The sequence below is a fragment of the Manacus candei genome, unplaced genomic scaffold (genome assembly GCF_025592945.1).
Source record: "Manacus candei isolate 608988 ecotype Guabito, Panama unplaced genomic scaffold, ASM2559294v1 h1tg000020l, whole genome shotgun sequence".
NCBI classification, from domain to species: domain Eukaryota; kingdom Metazoa; phylum Chordata; class Aves; order Passeriformes; family Pipridae; genus Manacus; species Manacus candei.
Window position 1 is genome coordinate 729944 of NW_026138068.1, and position 22526 is coordinate 752469.

A 22526-nucleotide genomic window follows, 5' to 3' on the forward strand; every position below is an offset into this window, starting at 1 on the left:
GTTTTGGGCTCGTCCCTTCTCACTTGTTTCATTTCTATAATTTCTCCATAATGATGTCCATGTAACTTCAGTGAATCTTTGTGGCAAACTGGATCAGGGAAGAGACCAGGGCTAAAGGGGGTGGGCAGGGATGAAGTGGAGAAAGTTATTTTTAAACTGAATCAGAAAGCTAAAATAGTATTAGGAAGAGCAGCCTTAGGAGTGGAGATGGGAACTGGAAATCTAGGTGTTCCAAGAGATCATGACAGGAGCTCAGTGTCTGTGGAACACACAGTTTTAGTTCTACAAAAACTGTGAAGAACCTGAGATTCCCAATTCTTAGCTGTGAAACTGAAAAGTCAAAAATGTTTTGTCCTTTCCTGCTGGTCACCAAAGTGGATGTCCACTTACTTTGGCAGTGTAGGGGCTCAGATGTCAGGCAACTGTCTAAGATTCATTTCATCAAACTTAAATGCCCTCGGGAGGCATCCATGAACAGTACATGTTTATTTTTTATCTTTTTTTCCTATTTAATTTTTCAAAATTACATATCATATTATTAGATATTAATAGATTTTAAATTTAAGTACCAAGAAAATGGAGATTATCCAAATTAGGCAATTCAACAGTAATCTTGTCCCCTGTTCATGTACTGAGAAATTCTTCTGTTACATGGACACATTCTTCCCAACAAGGTCTTGCTTCACAGGAGAATCCCACTGTAGATAAAAATAAATTAAATATAGTAAAAAATTGCTATAGATAAGACTCCTACCTCTGTTGTTAAGGAAACAGAATCACCAGTGCTTTTTTAATATTCCTTAGGAAATGGCATAGAGGTAGAGCCTCTCCAAGTTAGGTGGAGAGTTGGGAATGCAGAAATGGCAGGTCAAACAAAATCTGGAAACTACCTACTGAAAAAGATGGGAATGAGGCTCTATATAAGAAGTGGACAACATCCTACACCTAAAATAAGAGTTGCTGAAAATCTGATCCACTCCACTAAACTACCCACATCCTTGCACTTATAGACACACCAAAATTGCCTTGTCACAGCCTCAGAGTCAAATACTGAGGAATGACATGAGGCACTAGGTCTCAGGTCACCGAGTTCTCTCTACTTGGGCAGAAATCCAAGCAGGAATTTGCAAGAAGAGAATGGACTGTCTATCATTAAAGCATCAAATATTTCTAACTGGCATCCTGCCCAGTTGGCAGCACACAGTTCACAATTCAGTTATGCCATAATACTTCAGATATGTTTTCCTTTTTCTCCCCCTAAATAGCAAACTGAGGCCCAGGGTCTGAAATACAGAAGTCTCCAGCATTTACAACTGCAGCTGAGGACAGTGAGAGCTGTGATTTGAACATAATGAAATGATGTGCAGTGCCAAGTGGTCTGAGAAAGCACGCCCTGGGCACTCCGTCTCTTCTCCCAAGAAACAAGTGACAGGACCAGAGGAAACAGCCTCAAGTCACACCAGGGGAGGTTTCTATTGGATATCAGGGAAAATTTCTTCATGGAAAGGCTTGTCAAGCATTTGAACATTGGAACAAGCTGCCCTGGGTAGAGGTGGAGTCACCATCCATGGGGGGATTTAAAAGACGTGTGGATGTGGCACTTGGGGACGTGGGCTAGTGGTTTAACAGGGGAAGGGTTGGACTCAATGGCTTTACAGGTCTTTTCCAACCTAAACAATTTGATTATTCTATCTCAGAAGAGGGCAATCAACAGTAGAGGATGCTTTTGACACTGAACTTCCTACATGTCATTTCCCTTGCAAAGAAATAGATATTATAGAACCCTCCTCCCTCTGCTCTTGAGATAAAACAAAGTTAGTGAAGTACCCACATAATACTGTGATAAATGTTATAGAAAAAGCCCAAAATAAAATTAATTATTTTGTGCTGAGAGCAGAGCTGGAATGTTGCACAGGAAGTACAGCCTTGCACATCAGGAAGAAAGAAAACATTAAGTAGCCATTTGCAATATGTCCATCAGCCATTCTCACCATTAAAGGAGGCAAGAATCCAAATTCCCTGGTCCTGCCTTCCCTGTAATTGAAAATACATTTGGCTGAAGATATCTGAACACTGCTTTCTGTCACATCTGTGCAGTCAACCACAAATACAGCACTGAAGAATCCCTTCTAGAGCCTCTCTTAGCCTCATTTCATAATTAAATTAAACATATGCTATCTGCCCGTCAGCCTTGTTGCTCTTCTGAACCTTTTAGACAATTTTGACCAAACTTAAGGGCAGAACAGAGGTTTTAAGAAGTACGGTCGAAAATTTTGTGAAAATTGGAGGCTCTGGACTCTGGGTACTGTAGGAGTATGAAAAGGACACAGGGGAAGCTAGGGCAGCAGGAAAACATTTAAGAAACTGTGCTTTTTTGAGTTCTACTGTCCAAAGAACAGTCTGTTGTTGATTTTACATTTTTTTAAATAAAAGAATCCCTTCTAGTTGCATCCCATTTAATTAACATGAAGGTTTCGTAACTATACTTGCATTTTAAGGGGTTACCACTAGGAAAGGACATGAAGTAAATGTAAATGTTGGTACAGAACCACGTCCCTCGGTGAGGGGGCAGAGGTCGGTGGAGTTCAGCTGTTGCAGACTCTGCATGGCAGTAGCCAGAAAAAACCTGAGTGCAGCAGCAGATTAGTTACAGCATTTGTTGGCTCTCGCTTGCTCAGGATGCTTACGGAATGCGAAAGGAAGGGAAGAGGAACTCAGGTTATTGAAGGGAGGTGACAAGGGCAGGGGCTCAGAGATCTTAAGAACAAATATATTGGAAACAAAGTATCTTTAGCTCTGCTGCTTTAGCACTAACTTGTTTGTCCTCCAGTACTGAGGGAGCCTCTCCAAAATCTAGAATCAGTTATGACAGCAAAGAGCAGATGACATTTTCAACTAGGTGTATTCTTAAGAGACATCACCAAAACCCACCCTCTTGATGATCTACAATGCTCTTAGTCTCTGGTGATCCACTTTGCAGTAAATATGGCAATATCAGAACCCAAAAGTCTTACTGAACTTTCAGCCAGTGATAAAGAGGATTTTCCAAGAAACCTTTTTTTCCTGATATATTGTCTAAGATTCTAGCATAAAAAGGAAAATATGACCCTTTTTCAAAGAAATAAAGAAACTAAGCAATGAGCATGGATTAAAGGGTTTCAGTTACTGTGAATTTTGAAGTTCTACTTGACTGAGATCATCTCCAGTATTGCCAGACCTTGTTTGCAGTATATTTCATCTCTCATCCACTTTGTAAAGAAAAAAGAAAATCTCTTAAAAGGGGCTGGTCAGATGTGTTAAATAGTAAGAAAAGGTGATTCTTGCTCCTATGTTATATCATAAGAGGAGATCTGGCAACACTAGATAACCCAGTGTGGCTCCATTTCAATGGGAGATCCTTTTAGGAGAGTGAGGGCACCCTGCAGCTGCAGAGCCCAGTGCCCAACTCCCCCCTCTGGTGATCGAGGACGTGTCCGGAGCTCGGCTGGGAGTAGTTGCAGATAACACCGCACTCACACAACACCGGGACTGTTCTTCCCTTTAACTACCAGCTATTTCACAAGCTGCCACATAAAACACCAAAAAACCCGAAGCTCAAACAAACACAAACACCACTGCCACCACCCCCCAAAAAGCCCAAAACAACTGCAAAAAAAACCCAAAAAACCACCACCATCTCCTCCAATTGATAAAAGTGTTCTGAACATACAGTGGTGAATGGGAACTGTGGCTAAGAGTAAGCACTGTCTGAAAAAAGTGGATAATATTTCAGTAGATCAATCTCCTCATTTCATTTTCTTCTTGACAATGAAAACAGATGAACAGAAATTTTATTCCTGGAAAAATTTGTTTCTCACCACTGTGGAAGTGCTGATGGAAAGGACAGCAGTTTATTCCTCCAGCACTTCACAGATTAATTCAGACTTTACACAATTACTTCTCATCCTTCTATCTATTCTATAAAGGCAATTAAAAATTTGTCAATGACTACAAAACACCTCAGACCTTTCTCTCACCTTTGATAGTCACAAACACATCATCAGGCTTTTCTATGCAGTAGGAAGGTTGTGATCATATCCAGTAGGAATGGTAGGTAGGTGAATAGGCATAATGTCCTGGGAAGATTGTCACTCAACACAAAATGACAAGTCACCAAAGGAATTCAAGTGAAGTGCTCAGCTACCATATAATACTACATAATACTCAGCTACCATATAATACTACATAAGATGCTGAAAGAGCTGAGCACCGACACAATGAACACAGAAAGGGTTATATACAAGTGGATACATCTTCAGGTTAAGTTAGACAATAATCAGGGTTACAGGCTGCAGCTATGACAAAGTAAACAACTTGAAAGGCAGCCCAGTTACCTCATTCAAAACAACAACGTTGAGAGCATTTCCTGAAAGCTGGGGCATATTATCAGTTTTCATGGCAGTTACCTCAAACACCTCCACGTTATAAATTCACATCCCACCTTGATCATAGGGATTCATTTGTTCACACATGCTTAAGACACTGTCTTTCCTTTAAAACTCAAAGTCCAGATGAGAAACAAGAGGCACAAGAGAAACTGAGAAAAACATCACTGACTAATCCAGAAGAGGTATGCCAATACACCAGGATTAAAATGTAAGAACTAAATAAACTGTTATATTTTAAACACCACCAAAATCAGGAAGTCTGGATAGTACCAGCGTATTTGTTGGTAAGTCCTGTTTAAAAAACATTCAAAGTATTCTAAGTATTCTTTATAATAGTTTATGACTGCTATAACTGTTTGTTTTAATTCAGACTTAGCAATTTCCCTTTGAAGCCAATCTGTGTTCTTATAGTTCTACTCGTATCTGTTCCCCCTAAAGGAAGAAGTGTCTGTCTTCTGCTTCAAACTGAAGTGAAGGAAAAAGTGTCTCATTGTATAATTGTAAACTACTTGACTCAACATCTTTCTCCTACATTACAAAAAAAAATTTTTGTTTAGTATTTGCCTTGGAATTCTGGGCTGTTATGACACTCAAGTTTAAGAAGCAGGTGGTGTGTCAGAGGTCCCCTTGTACAGATTAAAGAACATCATAGAGGGATTTAGGACATACCTTCATTGCCCTGCACAGTGTAGTGACACATATACCGGTTCTAAATGGGTATGAGAAGCAACCTCATTCCAGAGTTCTACATGACAAGAATGAGGTTTTGATGAACGGAGTTTTTCATAAAAGCATTTACTAAATCAAACCTGAGAACCTTCCTTTCGCAGCAAACTGTATCTGAGAAGTCCTCATAGCAGACCAGGTGACCACAGGAAGGATAAGGACAGCCATTTGTCTCATTTTACACTCCCACATCTGCCTGTCCAGGTGGTTTCAGGAACCAACCGAGTCAATAACTCAGACTACTGCCCATGCTCCCTACATGTTTTAATATCGTGCTCTGCAGAGCTTATTTCAAAGCAAATGGTATTGCTGTACCTCTAAATGAGCAATAGGCACAAGAGCTGTCCTCTTTCCATTAAATTCAAGGCCATGTACATGCTTGCCCTTTTCCTCTCAGACAGGATTGCACAGCACAGTCTTAGGGCTGACTGAAGGCTTTCCTCAGACACACCCGAGTGCTGGATGGGTTTTCATTGCCAAGCAGCACCAGCAGCTTCCCACGGCGAGCCAAGGGGCGTGCGGGGCCCGGCCGGGGCGGGGCCGGGCGCGCTGCGGCAAAAACACCACCAGGTGTCCCCCGAGCACCGCGGGGCGGGCGCGGGACACCGCGGGGGAAGAGCTGCGCTGGGAGCGTCTCCAGGGCCAGGAGCGGGGGGAAAGGTGTCTCCAGGGCCAGGAGCTGCAGTTAAAGGTGTCTCCAGAGCCAGGAGCTGCAGTTAAAGGTGTCTCCAGAGCCAGGAGCGGGGGTAAAGGTGTCTCCAGGGCCAGGAGCCGGGGTAAAGGTGTCTCCAGGGCCAGGAGCCGGGGTAAAGGTGTCTCCAGGGCCAGGAGCCGGGGTAAAGGTGTCTCCAGAGCCAGGAGCCGGGGTAAAGGTGTCTCCAGAGCCAGGAGCCGAGGTAAAGGTGTCTCCAGAGCCAGGAGCTGCAGTTAAAGGTGTCTCCAGAACCAGGAGCTGCAGTTAAAGGTGTCTCCAGAGCCAGGAGCCGGGTTAAAGGTGCCTCCAGAGCCTTGTGTCTTCATGCAGGCAAACTTTACTATTGGAGCCTGGTACAGAAAGCCCACTGTAATGGAAAAAATGTTTATGTATTTACAAAAACTATGCTTTCATTATTGTCATCAATTATTCTAAATTAAAGTAACAAACTGTTGTAACGTGTCAGCTTAATTAAAGACCAAAAGGAAAAGTCAGGGAAGACGTAAGTCAGTCTTATGTTAAGAAAAATATGCCAAGCAACTGTGGCTTTGCCTCTTGCTATTTAAATTCTGGAAACACAATTCATCCAAGTAAATCAGCATCAAAGCAATCCAAATTAAACAACTGACTAGCCATGACAATTTTAATTATAAAAATTATTTGTGAACAAAATTCCCTGTTAATGTTTGAAAAGTTAAGGTTTCTAATGTCTTAAACAACATGTAGTCTTTTAAATCTGTAAGAAGGGGAAACATGCTGATTTGGGAACCCTTCACTCTCTCTGTACATGTTATTGTCTACTGAAGGGAAAAATAATAATTAATCAGGCCTGTAAAACTGAAATATGTAAATTGTACTAAAAATACCTTTATTTAGATAAATGCAGCCTTTTCTTTTTTCAGACTATTGCTCAATATACAGTACAAGTTCACACAAGAGTTGCAAGACAGTCCAGCCATGCCTGATGTTTTCCTTCAGGGTCCTCACCAGGCAGGCAGACACAGCAGATCATGTTACCAAAAGAAGAAAAAAGAATACTATGAGATAATCTTAAGAAATTATTGCTATATGCTGTTTGATCATCTAAAATCTCTGCAAGGGCTGATAGGAACAGAATGGATTTGGAAAAAATCTGGAGCCATATTTTTTAAGTTTCTCAGTATCCATTCTGCAAGAAGTGCCCTCAAATGCATCCATACAAATGTCTTTGACTGTGCTCTTGTGCCCCTGAGGTTACTCTGTATTATCTCCATCACTTCCAGTTACAATCACACTAAATGCTAGATTACTGTTAATTTTATGTGTTCATTATGTCAGTGCTTAGCAGTTTCCTCTCTCACAATATTGAAACATCCAATGTAAATAACATGTAAATATAACACATCCTGCATGTTTCACAGAAACATATTTACATACAATCTAAATATTGACACTTCTGTATTCAATTCAACATTGTTATTAGTGTTTCTGGAGTAAGTATGTGGTATGAGTTGCTGTTCATGAAGCCCTACTTCAAGCTATACACTACATAAAGTGAATAATATATAAATACCACAGAATAAATTTGGAGCTCGTGGTTAACGTGTGCTGTGTATCAGCCACTGATACTAATCACAATATGGAGAACCCTATGTTAAAGCCAACAAATAGATTTCACCACTTCTGACTACCAAAAGCAAAAAACAGTCTTTAAAGGTGACTGGCTAAAATGAAGGAATTATTATATTAACAATGGATCCATTCACGCCAAGGTAAGTTAAGCAACTACTTACTCTATTTCATCCTGAGTTATCTATTACATTAAAGACTCACCTAAGTTACAAGGCACTGACTGGCACTTTTAATTAATCACCTTAAAACACTCATTTTCCACATTTAAGTACTACCATGTGATCTATTTAATTAGTATATAAAGGGCTTTAACTGTCCCTGTCCATTTACGTAAGTGTTATCATTAAAGTCAGAGCTAACAGAGCAAATCAGTGAGGCTACCAGAAAGAAAGCATGATAGACTCGTCCCTCTCTAACACCAGCTGCTACCCTGTGCCCTCTGAGCAGTCAGAAAGTCGAAACTGTACGAGGCAGGAGATGGATGATTCTGACAATATCCCCCACATTTTGGGTCCTGCTGAGCCTGTGCTGAGACAGAACTGATTCCTAACTTGACATTTCCTGATAATTTCCTCTTTTCACACAGGGTCTCGTGACAGCTGGAGGCAGGCTTCTGTGTACAAAGGGCACCCAAACGGAAGAATATAAGGAGATAACTTCAAAATTACGAAACAAGAAAGTTGCCAGGACTCTCAGGGGCTCTGAATTTCTAAAGGAATTTCAAAGCCTAGGGAATGACTAAGAAATAATAAAAGGTTTTTCCTTTCAAACGCTGGCACTGCTCCAAAGAAAAGCTTCTGCCAACAGGAAGTAGCCATCAAGCTTTCGTAAGCACGGTCGTTGACCTCATGGAGTATTTTCCAACTCCTGAACCAGGATGTGCAAACTGAAAAACTTACTGGAATGGGAGCTTTTAGGCAGTTACCCGTTTTCCTCAGAGAGCTCATTCGACATGTGAAACACTGACACAGAACTCCGAACAGTGCTGTTGGCTCCCTGGCACAGCACAGCAGCAAGCTCAGTCACTCCTGTACTGCCCAAGCATATTCTACAGCATCACCCACAATGATGCACTTGCTGCATCATCTCAACCAAGTGTAGCACCTTTGCCTTTTGTCTTTTATTTGTCACTAACACCTCTAGTGTATCACCATGCATCAGTATATACAGGTGAGCACAACACCTCTCCGTGAACAACTCTTGTGGCACCTTCCAGAATCTTCAAATCTTGCATAATCTGCACAACCCTCTGGTCCACATTTTCCTGCCAGCATGATGAGAGAACTTTGCAGGGGAACGCTGTGCTTGGGACTAAGCTAGGAACAGAAGAACCAAAGAGCTAAAGTAGGACTACACACGCGAATTACAATCAGATAAACCACAGCCAAGCACCAGAGATGCCAACAGTTAGACCTTTTAAAGGGAAAGGGAATCCATGCAATGAAGTAGAGTCAAGGATAGAGGAACGGTGTGGGAAGAGGATGGGCTCAAACTTTAAGCAAGTTGATTGGAAGCAGAAGCCAGAACAACCAAGCAAAGCCTTAATGATAATGAACAACCACAACCTCCCCTCGACCTCTGGGATTCCTCCAAAGACCAACCAGCTGTGGTGCCCACCAAACAGATTCCCTGATCCGGGCCCATTTCTCTGGCCAGCTGACCCAACGCTGTTTGATTCCCAGGTGGAGTCTCTCAGGGACTGGCAGATGGTGTAAATCTTCCCAAGGACATCCAGTCACTACAGATAAAGATCTGTTTACAAGACTTAATGTTTGCAGAGACTTCCAGTAACATTTCACTTTTACAGGACTGGCAGTGCAGGATTGCCAAGCCTTTCCATTTGCTGTGATGTAGATATCTTGTCTTCCTCTAAATTCCCATGAGTGGTGTGCTCCAAGTTCTGAATGTGCAAGAGAAATTTGTTCTCTGCCTGGCAGAACAAATCAAATCAAGAGATCTTTATCTCAATTATGGCAATGTCCTTGTAAGCAGGTATACTTTCCCTTTATAATCAGCATTCTGTGACAGTGGGAGGGGGATTAGGAGGCTGCCTAATAAGCATGTTTAATAAGCATGCCAGTTTTCTGGGAAAAGTAATAAATTGGCAGAAAATTGCAACTGCTACAAAATTATACACATTAGGTAACTTCTGGTCTTGCTTGAGACGAGTGAGTTCTTGAGTTTCAGAGAAGACTAACAAAATGAAGCAAACTGGAATTACAATGCAAGTGAAAATCAGGGAAGAAAAGATACCACAGAGATGCAAGGAACACTGAGCTCTTTATACAGGTTCCTTGATCTTAAATTTACTGTTATCACTCCAAAAAGAGACAATGTATCATTAGGCTGTTTGAAGAAAAATCTGCCATTTTGTATTCTGTAGCAATGAAAAAAGGAATTACAGACACAGAATATTATAAGCCACAAAACACGAGATGATTTTGTTGCCAAAAAATCTGTGATGCAGAGAGGTCCCTACAGAAGAGGGCCACGTTGCAAGTTCATATTTTCTAATAATTATGTTAATCAGTTCCTATACATGCATCTACAACTGGGCTTTGTGAAGTGTGCTTCTCACCCACCTCTTTATGAGGCACTGCATGAAGTTTATGATTACTAAGCTACCATTAGACCTGGAATAGGGCAAAACCTCTTTGAATGTAGGCAATGGTACTGAACTGCCCAGAGAAGCTCCAAGGTGAGCTTCAGTGCCTATGGCTGCTGGGTGGCAGTGAGGGGAGACCCCCTTTTCCTGAAAAAAAGACCTTACAAAAGGCCCAAGGTCTAGTCAACTTGATGAATATCTTTGTTCTAGAAACACTGCCAGCATTGTCTTAGTTAACTCGGACTTGTCTTGTGAATCAGAAGCAAGGTTTCATTGACTGTGGTGATGGGACAACTAATTCTATTGGCATGGAGAGACAGAACACCCTACAATGAGGGCATGTGAGCTCTTTCACAAGATACACACTGCCCGAGTCAACTGAAGCTGCCTGCAGTGGCTGGGACACTGCTGTGGGGAAAATACAGACAGAACTGCAGCATGAAGGTCTGAAGGTGTTAGAAAAAGAGTTGTAACAGGAGACACCTGAAGTACAGGTGTGACAGGATCTCTCCCTCACCAAACAATCAGCTGGGTCAGAGGACTGAACCATAAAGATGATCAAAGTGAGAATCTCCAGCCTGTGCCTGTGGCCCACCACACAGATCTAAGATGGAACTCAGGCAGATCCACCCACCATTCCTTGAAATTCTGGGTAGTAGCAGGTACCAGTAATGTATGTGGGTGGAACATGAGGACACGGAACTGGAATACAAGGTACACATATGTAAGACCTTTGCAGGAGAGTTGGAGTTTAAAGTTGGATTCACTGGGTCTTTGCCACACCATTCTAATGGAAACAATCACAGAGGCCAATGAGGCAGAACCTCAATAACAAGTATTAATGGAGAAGGGATGATAGCTGAGCTGAGCAAAATATCACCTTCTGAAGGACCTGCCTGCAGCAGTGTTAAGAGAAGGCACAGCCAACGTCGCTTCCATCTGCATGCAGACTGAGTGGCTGCTCCCATGCAGCAGGCAGAGGATACAGATTCTGCATAGCCCCTGAAATTAAGAGCACTAAGACTTTGAAAGATGTACTCCTGAATCCCAATGTGTAATGATGAAATTTAAGAATAAGTAAAATGAATATAAGTTATTCCAAACCTCATTTTAGGCAGCAAAACAGTTCCCCTTCTCATTTAATCAGCTATTGATACAAGTCTGGGAATATTCCAGCTGTTGTCACAAGCTTGGGGCCCCAGGCCACTTTCCAAGTATTTTCAGACACACATTCAGCAAACAAGCTCTTTCTCAGACTATGATTGTCAGTTAATCTTTTCTCTACACCCCCTTCTTCCATTTTATTTCCCTCTTCTATACCCCCTTTTTTCATACATAGATAACATTCAACACATGTTTTTTTCTCTGTATCTGATATTACACAAGGGCAAAGCCTCTCCACCTTTGTTAAACAAACCTATTTCCTCTGGTGGGTTGGCCACCTGGAACATACAACATAAAGCTATGTTAGCAGGAATTAATGTGGTTTCTGGCAGGACAGCCAACAGTATCCTCGTTGGCACATCCTTGGTGGTAGTGCTGAACCCCCAGTGGGGTGAAAGGCAGGGTGAGAAGCATTCTGAAGTCATGTGGATCACAGGATTGAATCCAACAACTGAAAAAAAGAAGAATACAAAGACCGGAATGTGTAAAAAAAAAAAAGTGGAAATTAGAATTAAACTTGAAGTCTTTTAAGTAAAATTCTCTGAGAGGGTGTCACAGTGCAAGACCAGATTTATTGAACTTCTTTTTGGCACTCTTTTCCCCAGTGACTTAACCATACATTTAAACAAAAGACTTTATGTCTCCTAATGATAGTGACATGGTATTCGTGAGCCTAAATGTATTCTCAGCAACTACACCACAGCTACTCTTAGCAGTGCTACTAAAACTGTTCAACAGGACTAGACTGCAGGGTGTCATGCCCTTGTTTTGTCAGCTATTACTGCCAACACCAGACATGCTAATGGATGCCATTATTATATTCAGTAAGAATGGACACCACCAGTACCAAGGGTAGCTTCCACTTTTGTGCCTGGTCACACATAACTGGAAAACATTTCAGGCACCACTACTGGCATATATGTCCCTGCACTTCTGGAGTTTATTCATGATCACAAGTGTTTGTTGCAAAGGGAAACAGATGCTTTTGCTCTGGTTCCCTATAAAATTAAATAGAAAAATTTAGACAGAAAGTTAGGATCTTTTTTCAGCCATAACACTAAGAAATCTGGATATCTGTCTGATAAATCATATAATGACAAGTCTCCCTAGTATAGATACCAGAAATCAGCAATGTGAGGCAGCCTGTTCAACATTTCTGTTGCAAAAAAGGGCAATTCGAAATGAATGTCTGAAATCTGAAAAAGTTATTAATACTGGACCTGCATTTTGATAGAAACCAGTAAAGTTTTTAATTGAGAACTAGAATTACAGAAGAAACATGAGTCAAAACCCAGAAGAGACACACAAAAGAGAAGCAGATAGTTTTCAGTGACCCGTATCTAAGGGGTTTAGCGGGACCTGAACAAACAACTTTTTTGCACTCAGACTAAAAGGCTTATCGAAAAGTTGCCGTATTTTTCACAAAGGTGTCAAAGTAGAAAGGTGAATTCTCAGCCTTAGCTCAATGTCATGCTGCAGTGAGTAAGGAAAGAACAAACACAAGCTTACAAATGCAGTTTGTTCTCTGGATCATGAAAGCCTGGCAGAACTCCAATGCTGGAGTAATGCCCAACCAGCACACCAGTGCCTTTGAACTTCTAAAGCTCATGTTTTTCCTTTACTGTTTAACAACTAATTTAAATTCACTGTACAAATGGATTTCAAAAATAAACATAAGCAGCCAAAGTCTCAACATTTTATAACTACTCAGGTCATTGGCAACTGTTGCAAGTGGAAACTTGGAAAGCTTTGGTCACCTGGCTAAGGTCAACACTTCCAACACCCTCGATGCCCTGCGTGCTTGTGTGTTGCTGTGGGCAGGTTGCTGAACACCTGCATTCCCACAGGCAGAGTATTTTGAGGCCTTCTACCTACAAAACTTTCACTTGTCTGGACCCAAGATCCTTTAGCTCTGACACCAGCCGGTCAGGGCAGGGTGATGACCTTCGTGGGACCCCACAGAAGTGCTCGCTTCCCTCCCCACGCAGCACTGCTGCTTCGCAGGACAAGCTGGGGGCAGCGCTGTCACACCCCTGGGGGGTTTCTGTACGCTCTCCTGCAACTTCTACTCGTCAATCACTAACCTCTCTGCTTTTTTGTTCTTTTTAGCCCATTTTTAGCCCATTCTCATGGCATCTCTGAAGTTCCGTTTTTGGCACTTGCGTTCCCCACGATTCTCCTTGTGACAAACCGGCCGCGGGGAGGGGACCACAAAGGGGCTTCAGCTGCACGGCCACGCCAGACCCTGCTCGCTGCCTCTCCGATTAACCGCCCACCCCACAGCGGCCATCGCGCCCAGCCCCTCACGGCCCGCCGCGGCCCCGCCCCTCGCCGCGCGCCGGCGCCCCCCGGCCGCAGCCCCCGCGTCTGATGCAATTCGCTTCCCCCCTTGCTCTCGGCTGCCGGCCAATCACGAGCTCGTGTGGCCGTGGCGTCACGCCGTCCCGGCCAATGGGCGAGAGCCACGATAGTAGAAATCCGGGCGGGGCCGGGCGCGTCGCGGGGGGTTGTGCTGGCGGTGCCGGGCAGCGCGTCCGTTCCGCACCCGCCGCGTCCCGCCATGGCAGCGCTGCCCGGTGCCGCGGCCCCCCGGCTGCTCCTCATCCCCAGCAAAGCGGCCGAGGCCCCTGGCGCCGCGGCCGGCCGGCATCTTTCCGTTGTCTTGCCGGCAGGAGCCGACCCCGGCCTCGCGGGGCTGGAGGGCCCGCAGCCGGCCCGCAAGCGGCAGCGGCTCACGCACCTGAGCCCGGAGGAGAAGGCGCTGCGCAGGTGAGTGGGGGCAGCGGCGGGGGGGGCCGCGGCTTCCCCGCTTCCCCGCTGACGGCCGCCCTGTCCCGTAGGAAGCTGAAGAACCGCGTGGCGGCCCAGAGCGCCCGGGACAGGAAGAAGGCGCGGATGACGGAGCTGGAGCAGCAAGTGGTGGAGCTGGAGGAGGAGGTGAGGGGCTGGAGGAGGCAGTGAGGGGCTGGAGGAGGAGGGGTTGAGAAGGTGAGGGGCGGCCTCCCTGCCTCATGGCTCTCTGCAGAACCAGAAGCTGCTGCTGGAAAACCAGCTCCTGCGGGAGAGGACGTGCAACCTTGTGCTGGAGAACCAGGAGCTCCGCTGCCGCCTGGGTTTAGATGCTCTGAAGACGGAGGAGGAAGGCGGCGAGTCGCAGGTGAGTCGCCCGCCGCGCTGCTGGTGTGTCCGCCCCTGCCCTGAGCAGAGCACACCGAGAGCTGCCCCGCTCCCGGGGTAACCCCAGTGCTGTGAACAGGGATGTGCCAGAAACACCCCTGTCCTCCAAATGGAAGTTCTCCTGAAACCGAACAGGTGCCACGTGGGTAGTGTGGGAGATAACAAGGTGACTAGTTCCAAGCTGTTTTGAGACAATTTCATCTGCTGCTCTACACTTTGTTATAGAAGTGAAGTAAAAGCTCTGACAGTCATGTATGCCTGTCTCAAAAGAATAGTGTCTGGGGGAGGGTGTCAGGCTCTCATTTAAAAGCGGCAAACAAAATAAATCCACAAGTGTATGGAGGCTTCAGCTAACTTTGGAAGTCATCTTACCTTCAGGTTGCTACAGCATAAGTAAGTGGAGAATCTCATGGAAGCCTTTGCAGGAAAAACGTGGTCTTCAGGATTTTGTGCTGTACTGCCTGCCAGAACACTTGTGGTGACTGAATTTTTTTCCTTGGCACAGGTTGTGAAGGAATCACAGGTGGATGAGATTAGATTGGTGACCGGGTCCGCTGAGTCCGCAGCACTCAGACTACGTGTTCCTCTGCAGCAGGTGCAGGCCCAGCAGTCACCATTTCTGATAGCTTCCACGTGGATTCTGATGGCAGTGACTCTTCAGACTCTGAGGTGAGCATCCATTCCTATGCAAACTGCCCACGAACTTCAGAACCACTGTGGATTTAAGACTAGTAGTTTAATTTCTTGATATTAAATAATTTTATGATTTTTCCATAGTTTCTTTGTTCTTCCAAGTCTTGGAATGCCATATCTGTGGCTCAGAACAGCTGTGTTAGGCTGTATCTAGTGAGTACAGGAGTTAAACAAAACCCCCCAAAAAAACCAACCCAGCCTTTGGTCACAGGCAGGTCTGCCTAAGCTGGGTTTTGGTCCGTGCTCTGTGTAGCCGGCAGGTACTGTGGTGGTAGCAGTTGATGATGTGTCCAGGATCTCAAAGAGTTTCAAGTAGTGGCTGTGAATCTCAAATGCATGTAGAATTCTGTGGGGATTGCCAGTACCTTAACAAAAAAGTTAATGGACAAAGAACGACTGCACAGTGGAACACATTGCCCAGAGAGGTTTTGGAGTCTCCCTCAGTGGAGATATTCAGGAACTGGCTGGATGCAATCCTGTGCAATGTGCTCTAGGCTGACCCCGCTTGAGCAGGGATGTTGGACCACTGTGGTCTGTGAATTTCTGAAAGACAAGTAACTGCCTTAACTGTGTGTTTGGTCTTCTTGGTAAAACAACTGTGATTGTGTTTAGTGTACTTTAACTTCCGTATGGGGGTTAATATGTGCCACAACTGGGGTTTTGCTGTAACAGAAATAGGCTGTCTTTCTAAAATAGTATTTCATTCTGCAGCCTGATCTCCTGTTGGGCTTTCTGGACAGTCTGGACCCAGAGATATTTCTCAGATGTGCTGATTCAGAGTCAATGTGCCTGGAAAAGCTGGAGGAAGAGATCTCTGGAGAAACAAATTCCATATCAACCTCCCTCTCTCCATCTTTGGGGTCCCCATCAGCTAAGCTGGAGGCCATTAATGAACTGATAAGGTTTGATCATGTGTATACAAAGCCCCTAATACTGGAGATTCCTGTTGAAGCAAGCAACCAAACCAATATGCTAGTGAAAATTGAGAAAGAATCTCTCTCTTCATCTGAAGACAAGGCTATCCCTGAGGTCCCAGTGTCTGTGAAGGAGGAACCTGTAGACAACTTCATGCCTGAACTGGGCATTTCTCATCTGCTTTCTTCTCATCATAGCCTTGAAACTTCAAACTACTTGTTGGATGCCTGTAGTGACTCTGGGTATGAAGGATCCCTGTCGCCCTTCAGTGACATGTCCTCTCCACTTGGCACTGACCACGTGTGGGAGGACAGCTTTGCTAGTGAACTCTTTCCCCAGCTGATCAGTGTCTAACTTGATAGTGTTAACTCCCCTTGGGTAACCGTCCTGGCAGATATCAGCATATGCCCCTTTGGGGTGTGCATGGGGGGAAAATCAAGTGTATTCAGAAAAGTGTTGCTCTCTTCTACCCACGCTAGTAGATGGAGTGATGGTATGAAAAAACACAGGGTGTCCTGCCCTGCCCCCCATCAGTATTTGCTTATGAGGGAGGAAACTTTGTTTCTCGATAACTTGCTAATTCTGTATGAACCTAAAAATGTTAATTTTGTTTTACATTTAAAATTTTAACACCAAAAACTGCAGTGGAATATTCATGTATAGACAACTGGGGTAAAACTTTAACAGTCTCTACATCTTACAGCTTTACTATGTAAATGCTTGTTTTCCATTTGCTATGTAGAGTTGCTTTCTCCATTTAATATTTAACTGTATTGGTGCAATTAAAATGCAGCGCAGCTCACTGACCCTTTTTTGCTTTAGATCTCAGTGGGGCGGGGGGAGTATCTGGGCCTTAAGTTTAGAACTTAAGTTTAGGTCCCTCAGTGTCTTATCCCACCACAATGCACTGAGGAGCAGCACTTGCACGGTGTCTGTAGTTGGATGCTGTAGCAGTTTCTTCTGGATGTGGTAGAGGGGTTTGTGTGAGAGCCAGAGCTGCTACAGCAAAACCTTCGGCCTCAATAAGGAAAGTGGGTGGCAGAAGCTTGAAGTCTGATTCAAGTCATGGTGGTGTCACCCTGGTGTGGCCAGTAATGCCAACCAGAGTGCTCAGTCGGAGGGGGGCTGGGGGTGAGACAGACATGGGGTGAAAAAGGTGCAGATTCTGTGTTACCACAGGATATTCATCAAATGAACTTCACAGAGAGAATTTCAAATATCACGGCAGGGCTTTTCATTGTCCATATCCATTTGTTCCAATATCACAATATTAAAAACACTTGGAGAGACAGAAGAAACTGAAATTTTATACTGAGAGAACTGTTGCAGGTGTTTGCGCAGCTGCTCTTGGTTTCAGTGCTATTTTATGTTTTGCATCCAATTTTGACAAAAATAACTTGAGGTGGGCAGGAAGGGAAATGGGGGATGGTATGGGAGGGTTTTGGTCACTAACATTCAAGGAGATAGCACTGCTTTGGATTACAAGTTTCTTGTAATAAAGCATTCCATCTGAATAGTGGATAGAAATAGAGACTGCAGATATGCAATGTAACAAATTTAGATTAAATATGCAAGTAGTCAGAGAATAGCTTGCTTTACTTTCAATCTGGCAAATAGGGATGACTGCAACAGGACCTTTAGTATCAAATAAATTGTTGTGAGTCCAAAAAGCAAACAGAAGTGAGGATTTGATCTGTAGTTTTGCATTACTTTTATTAGTATTATTGGAACTTCATATGACATTAAATTCATAACTAGTTCAATAGATGAGTAAGCATAGTAATTGATGGAACTGTCTCTGTTCAGTGCTGCAATATGTGTAGGCAATGTGTGTGTTCCTGTGAATTTGATATTTGGGACTGAGTCACTGCAGGCACAACCCATTCCTGTACAAGGCTCTTGCTTATTTTTGTGTCTTCAGGAGCTGATCCCAGTTGTAGGGTGAAGTGGAAGTTTTAGTCATATGCACAATCTTCTCTGTCTCAGGTTATCAGCGATGTTTCTCAGTCTGGTTTCACTCGTGATGGTTTAGCATTAGAGTTGTATTTTCTGTGCATCTTAAAGCTACAGTGACTAAACTGTAATAATGCAGCAAGAAATGGTGCCAGCAAAATGGCTTCACTGAGCTTTCAAGAACCTGCCTGGAAAACCTTAATATCCACCTGTGTGTATTTGCAAATAACGTGTCTCCAGCCTTTATGTTTAAAGGTGTAGAAATTCTGTCATGAAGAAATCTGAGGGGAACAAGAAGGCCAAAACTGAAGGAGTAAGAAGTAGCATAGGGCTCAAAGACACGTTACCACCTGATACTTTCAAAATTGTAGATACTTTGCCAGCAATGCTTATGCAGTTGCTTTTGGTTTTTTTCATGCTAGCTCAGATTAAGATACAACAACATTAACTGCCAGGATGAGGAAGAGTGGAGATGAAAAGTTAATGTGAACTCTTTTGGCAAACTGCTTAAGAGAGGAACTTGTGCTCATTGCACCATGTTTCGTGAGGAAAATGCAACCTTTGTTTGCAATGAATAAGGAAGTTTATGGTTCTTACATTCACCATTACAAAGGCAGGGCCTGGTATCATATGCATGCTTCATAATTACTAATCCAAGAACTCAGCAAGAGTAATTTGACTGGGACTGAAGACAAAAATAGGGCCACCTTTCACCAAATTATAGAGGCAGAGAAAAACAGTTGTCTTTAACACAAAAAAACCCAAATGCCTGAAACAGCTGGAAAAGCTGTCTAGGCAGGAAATGGCTGAAGGCAATTTGTTAAGCTGAAGACAAAAGTTGGTGGAAGCACTGAGACCTGCTGCCACCATGTCTGACAGACATTGAAGTCTAACAGCTGTATGTGAATGGTATGCTGAAAGAAATATGAATACATGCAAGACATGGCCACCTTAAGCAAAAAATCCTGTACCAATTATCAGCCTTGCCTGTGCTTAAGCCTTCAGCAAGAAGCAAATCCAGCTTTGTAAAGGACTGCTTCAGACAACATTGAGAATGAAACAAATGATACCTCTGCTGCATATGAGTTTCCTTTGTTCTTAAGCCAGCTAAACTGCAGTTCTCAGCTCCTGGGCAACGTTCTGCTCCAGTAATTATTCTGAGTCAGTGGTTTAAGAAAGATCAGTGCTCACAATTTTGAGATTTTAAATTGCTTTGATTCATTCGAGTAGTTGGTGGTGGTTTGAACCAGTATTTTGAGTAAAGTGTAGTTTGATAGCTGCACACGTAAGCTTTTTTGAGTACTCTGTAAACTTAATTCAATTTACAAGCCTGGCCTAGAGCAGCCAAGTGCTTTGAAGCCAAGGCTGCACCCACAGCAGGGACAAGGAGCAGTGGGGTCACAGATTCCCTTTCCTCCTCTGTCACTGCAGCAGCTCCCTGTTGTCACTGACACAGAGCACCGTGAACCTCAGAACTGTCCGTGGGCACGAGGCAAAAGGCACGGGATGTGTGATATGGAGCAGAAAGCTGCTGCCTTCTACTGGAGGAGTAACTCCTCTGCAGCACGTCCTACTTCTGCAGGCAGGGAAAGCATGTCTGTCCTGTAGCTCAAAACACCTCGGGGTGGGAAGTAATCAGACACTGGAATGAGCTGCCCAGGGAGGTGGTGGATTCACTGCCATGGTCTAGTAACTACGGCAGTGTTGGGTCAAGGGTTGGACTCGATGATCTCAGAGGATGATTCTATGATTCTATGATTCTGCGATTGGTGTCCCTCGCTTTTCTCCTCCAACAGGCTGCTCTGAAAGGCCGGCAGACCCGTCATTCTGTTACCCCGCTGCCTTCCTTCAAAACTGCTTGAGTGACTGTGGGTCTTCTCCCCAGGCAGCTCGTGTCGGTGCCCGTGGGTCTCCGGAGGGCGAGACCTGGGCCCATCGGTGTCCTGGCCATGAAGGGGATGCCAGGGATGCCCGGGCCTGTCCTGGAGCGTGAGGGGGATGCCAGAGGCTAAACACACAATTCCCAGCGGGGCCTGTTCCCGGTGCCGGATCCCGAGGCCCGCCCTGGGGCGGGACCAGTCCCAGCCCCGCCCGCCTCAGCCCCTCGTGGCTCCACGAGGAACCGATTTTCAATGGCTCAAGGAATCCAAGGAAAACTGTGTGACCGTCACATTTCCATCGCGCTCGGAAGGGCTGTTTAACATCCAATCCCTGCAAAAATGCTCAGGGACATAGTATTTACGCTGTTCTGCTTCCCCTTTTTCAACTTTACAGCTCTATCCTGGCATGCTTTATCCTGGCTTACTGGGAGCACTGGGTTCAAGACAAACTTAATATTTATTGAGATCTCTTCCACTGAAAACACACTAGTTCTTGTTGGGCATCTAGAAGCCTAAAAGCATTCAGAATTTCTATAAGCACTAGTATTTCTTTTTTACTAGAATCAAGTAAACTTAAGTGCTACCGAGGCAGCCTGAGGTTTTTTTTTTAATATATGTATTTATGTAGTACATGGAACTTCCACAGATGAAAGTGTGAGAATCTAAACCCTCAGCCAAGGATCTTTAATCTGAGATCTTCCTGTAGCTGAGAGATGCCAAATTAAACTGAACCCAGGCAAAGCTGGGGTAGCAAGGGAAGGGTAACATGCAGGGAGCAGGAGCTCTCACCTTGCAGCAAGCTTCCTTTGGGTGACTGCTTTCTGATTGCTCGGACTTCTGGAGCCCTACTTGCCTCACAAGCAAGGATCCAGACCCAGTGGTTCACATGGGTTACATCTGCATTTGATTAAATAAATGATCCATGACAGAAGCCACACATCTGCTCTAGCTGACTGATACAAGACATAGGCCCTGGAATAATTACAAGCCCAGTTCCAAGCCTATGCCAAAATAAATTCTGTCCCTTGATACCCCTCTTTTGCTTTGTCAGAGGCTCCCAAGATTTTCACTTTTATTGGGAATGAAACACAGTCATCTAAAAAATATTTTAGAAAATTTATTGAAAACTGACATACAAAGGGTGATTTGGTCCCAAGAGAAGACAGACCAGAATCGGATCTTCCATATTTCAAAATAAGTTTTTTTCTAATACTGCATCACATTTGCCATCCCGCTTGTGAACAGCATTAATAAAAGTCTTTTAAGGAAGCCAACAACAACAAAACTCACAAATACAGAAGTCTGAAAACGCCCAGAGCTTGATCTCCCATACCCTCTCCAAGTGATCGCTATGGCAAGGATCTTGCTCGGTCCTCCTGCCACTCAGTTCCCACTGTAGCTCACCTTCTCCTCCCCCATCAATTTAAGCAATTCAACCCCACTGTCTCCTATCACAAGGGCAGAAGTGAATTATTAAAAAATGAAAGTAAGTGTTTTCTACCAAAGCAAAATTCTTGGAGAGTTTTTTCCCCATCTCATGGTCTTTGTCAATAGTCCACCGCTATATTCTTGTTTCAGATGGCAGAATGATGGGTCAGTGAAGCCCTATTGGCATCAAACAATTAGAAGGAAAGACATCTCTGAAAGTCAACCTTTGGTACAAACCTAACAAGAAAAAAGTATGCTTAAAAGGCATCTACAAAACTTTCTTATTCTGATATGCAATTTGTCACTTTTAAAAAGAAAACAACTGCATCTAGATTTGATGTATTTAGGCTTCTTAAAGTTTCTTTACTCCTCTGTTGCAATTTCAGTGTTGCTGAGATGGTTGCATCAAATTTTTGAAATTTTTATCCTTTCTTCTCAGTTTATTTAGGATGCAGAGCTTTCAGCTAAAATACTTCCAACCTTGAACTTTCACTATAATCCTGCAAGCTGAAAACCAGTTAATTAGTTGGAGGCATCACATTTTCTACCTGCAGTGACTACAGCCTTCTCCAAACTGCATTGCTTTACTTTATACTCAAGCAGTGGAGCACATCAAAGGCTGTAGATTTTAAGCACAGCTTAATAATACATGGGGAATTGTACACAGTTCATGCAAGAGATTTATAGCAGACCCTGAAATGAAATTAGACATAGCAAGATTGGAGAAAGTGTGCAGCCTACGTAATAAACCCTCAGAATGGTACTGGTTTCCAGAGTAATACTATTCAAATGTTGAAATGTTTTTAGTGAAGCTCTGAAAGGTTTTATTGAGACAGAAAATTTCAACCAACTTTCCACAAAAGCTGAAAGAAACAGGATTTAACAAATAGGGTTATCTTTTGAACAACCGAAAGGAAACAAAGGATTTATGCAAAAAGAGAAGCTTGATTTTAAACTATCAGCTATGTGTTAACAGTAAAGAATATCATCACAAAGATTATCAACCAGCTGTGCAATGGAAGAGTAGCTTTTCTTATGTGAGCAGCTGCATTACTGTATACTTGTGCCTTTATGTTAGCAAGATGTCAAAACTAGACTGGCTGTAGGACTTTGAACTGAACCTATTATTTGGAAAGGAATTTCTTATGTGAAGCCCCAATTCAGGTATCTCTAAGCAAGCTCAAGGACTAGGGAACAGAAGGTAAGAATCTCTGCCTTGTTTAAGGGTTTCAAGCAAAATGGAACTGCTGTGC

At 43.7% G+C, this 22526-nt stretch overlaps 1 protein-coding gene and 1 long non-coding RNA gene across 3 annotated transcripts; one reads left to right on the plus strand and one right to left on the minus strand.

Annotated features, from left to right (window-relative positions):
• On the minus strand, positions 1-13621 carry LOC127470410 (uncharacterized). Its single transcript, XR_007904297.1, has 3 exons — positions 13312-13621; positions 5469-6214; positions 1-698 (listed from the first exon to the last, which is right to left on the minus strand). It is a non-coding gene; the product is annotated as an uncharacterized LOC127470410 (long non-coding RNA).
• Positions 13622-13702: 81 nt separating this feature from the next.
• On the plus strand, positions 13703-16818 carry XBP1 (X-box binding protein 1). Of its 2 annotated transcripts, none has more exons than XM_051785875.1 (5): positions 13703-13996; positions 14068-14164; positions 14253-14384; positions 14910-15073; positions 15809-16818. In XM_051785875.1, exons 1-5 carry the CDS (start codon positions 13788-13790, stop codon positions 15993-15995), a joined length of 789 nt encoding a protein of 262 aa, XP_051641835.1. In that variant the 5' UTR covers positions 13703-13787; the 3' UTR covers positions 15996-16818. The 2 variants fall into 2 exon arrangements, with proteins under 2 accessions (XP_051641835.1, XP_051641836.1); XM_051785876.1 differs by having other exon boundaries at positions 13724-13996; positions 14253-14398; positions 14971-15073; positions 15809-16366.
• The last annotated feature ends 5708 nt before the right edge of the window (positions 16819-22526 follow it).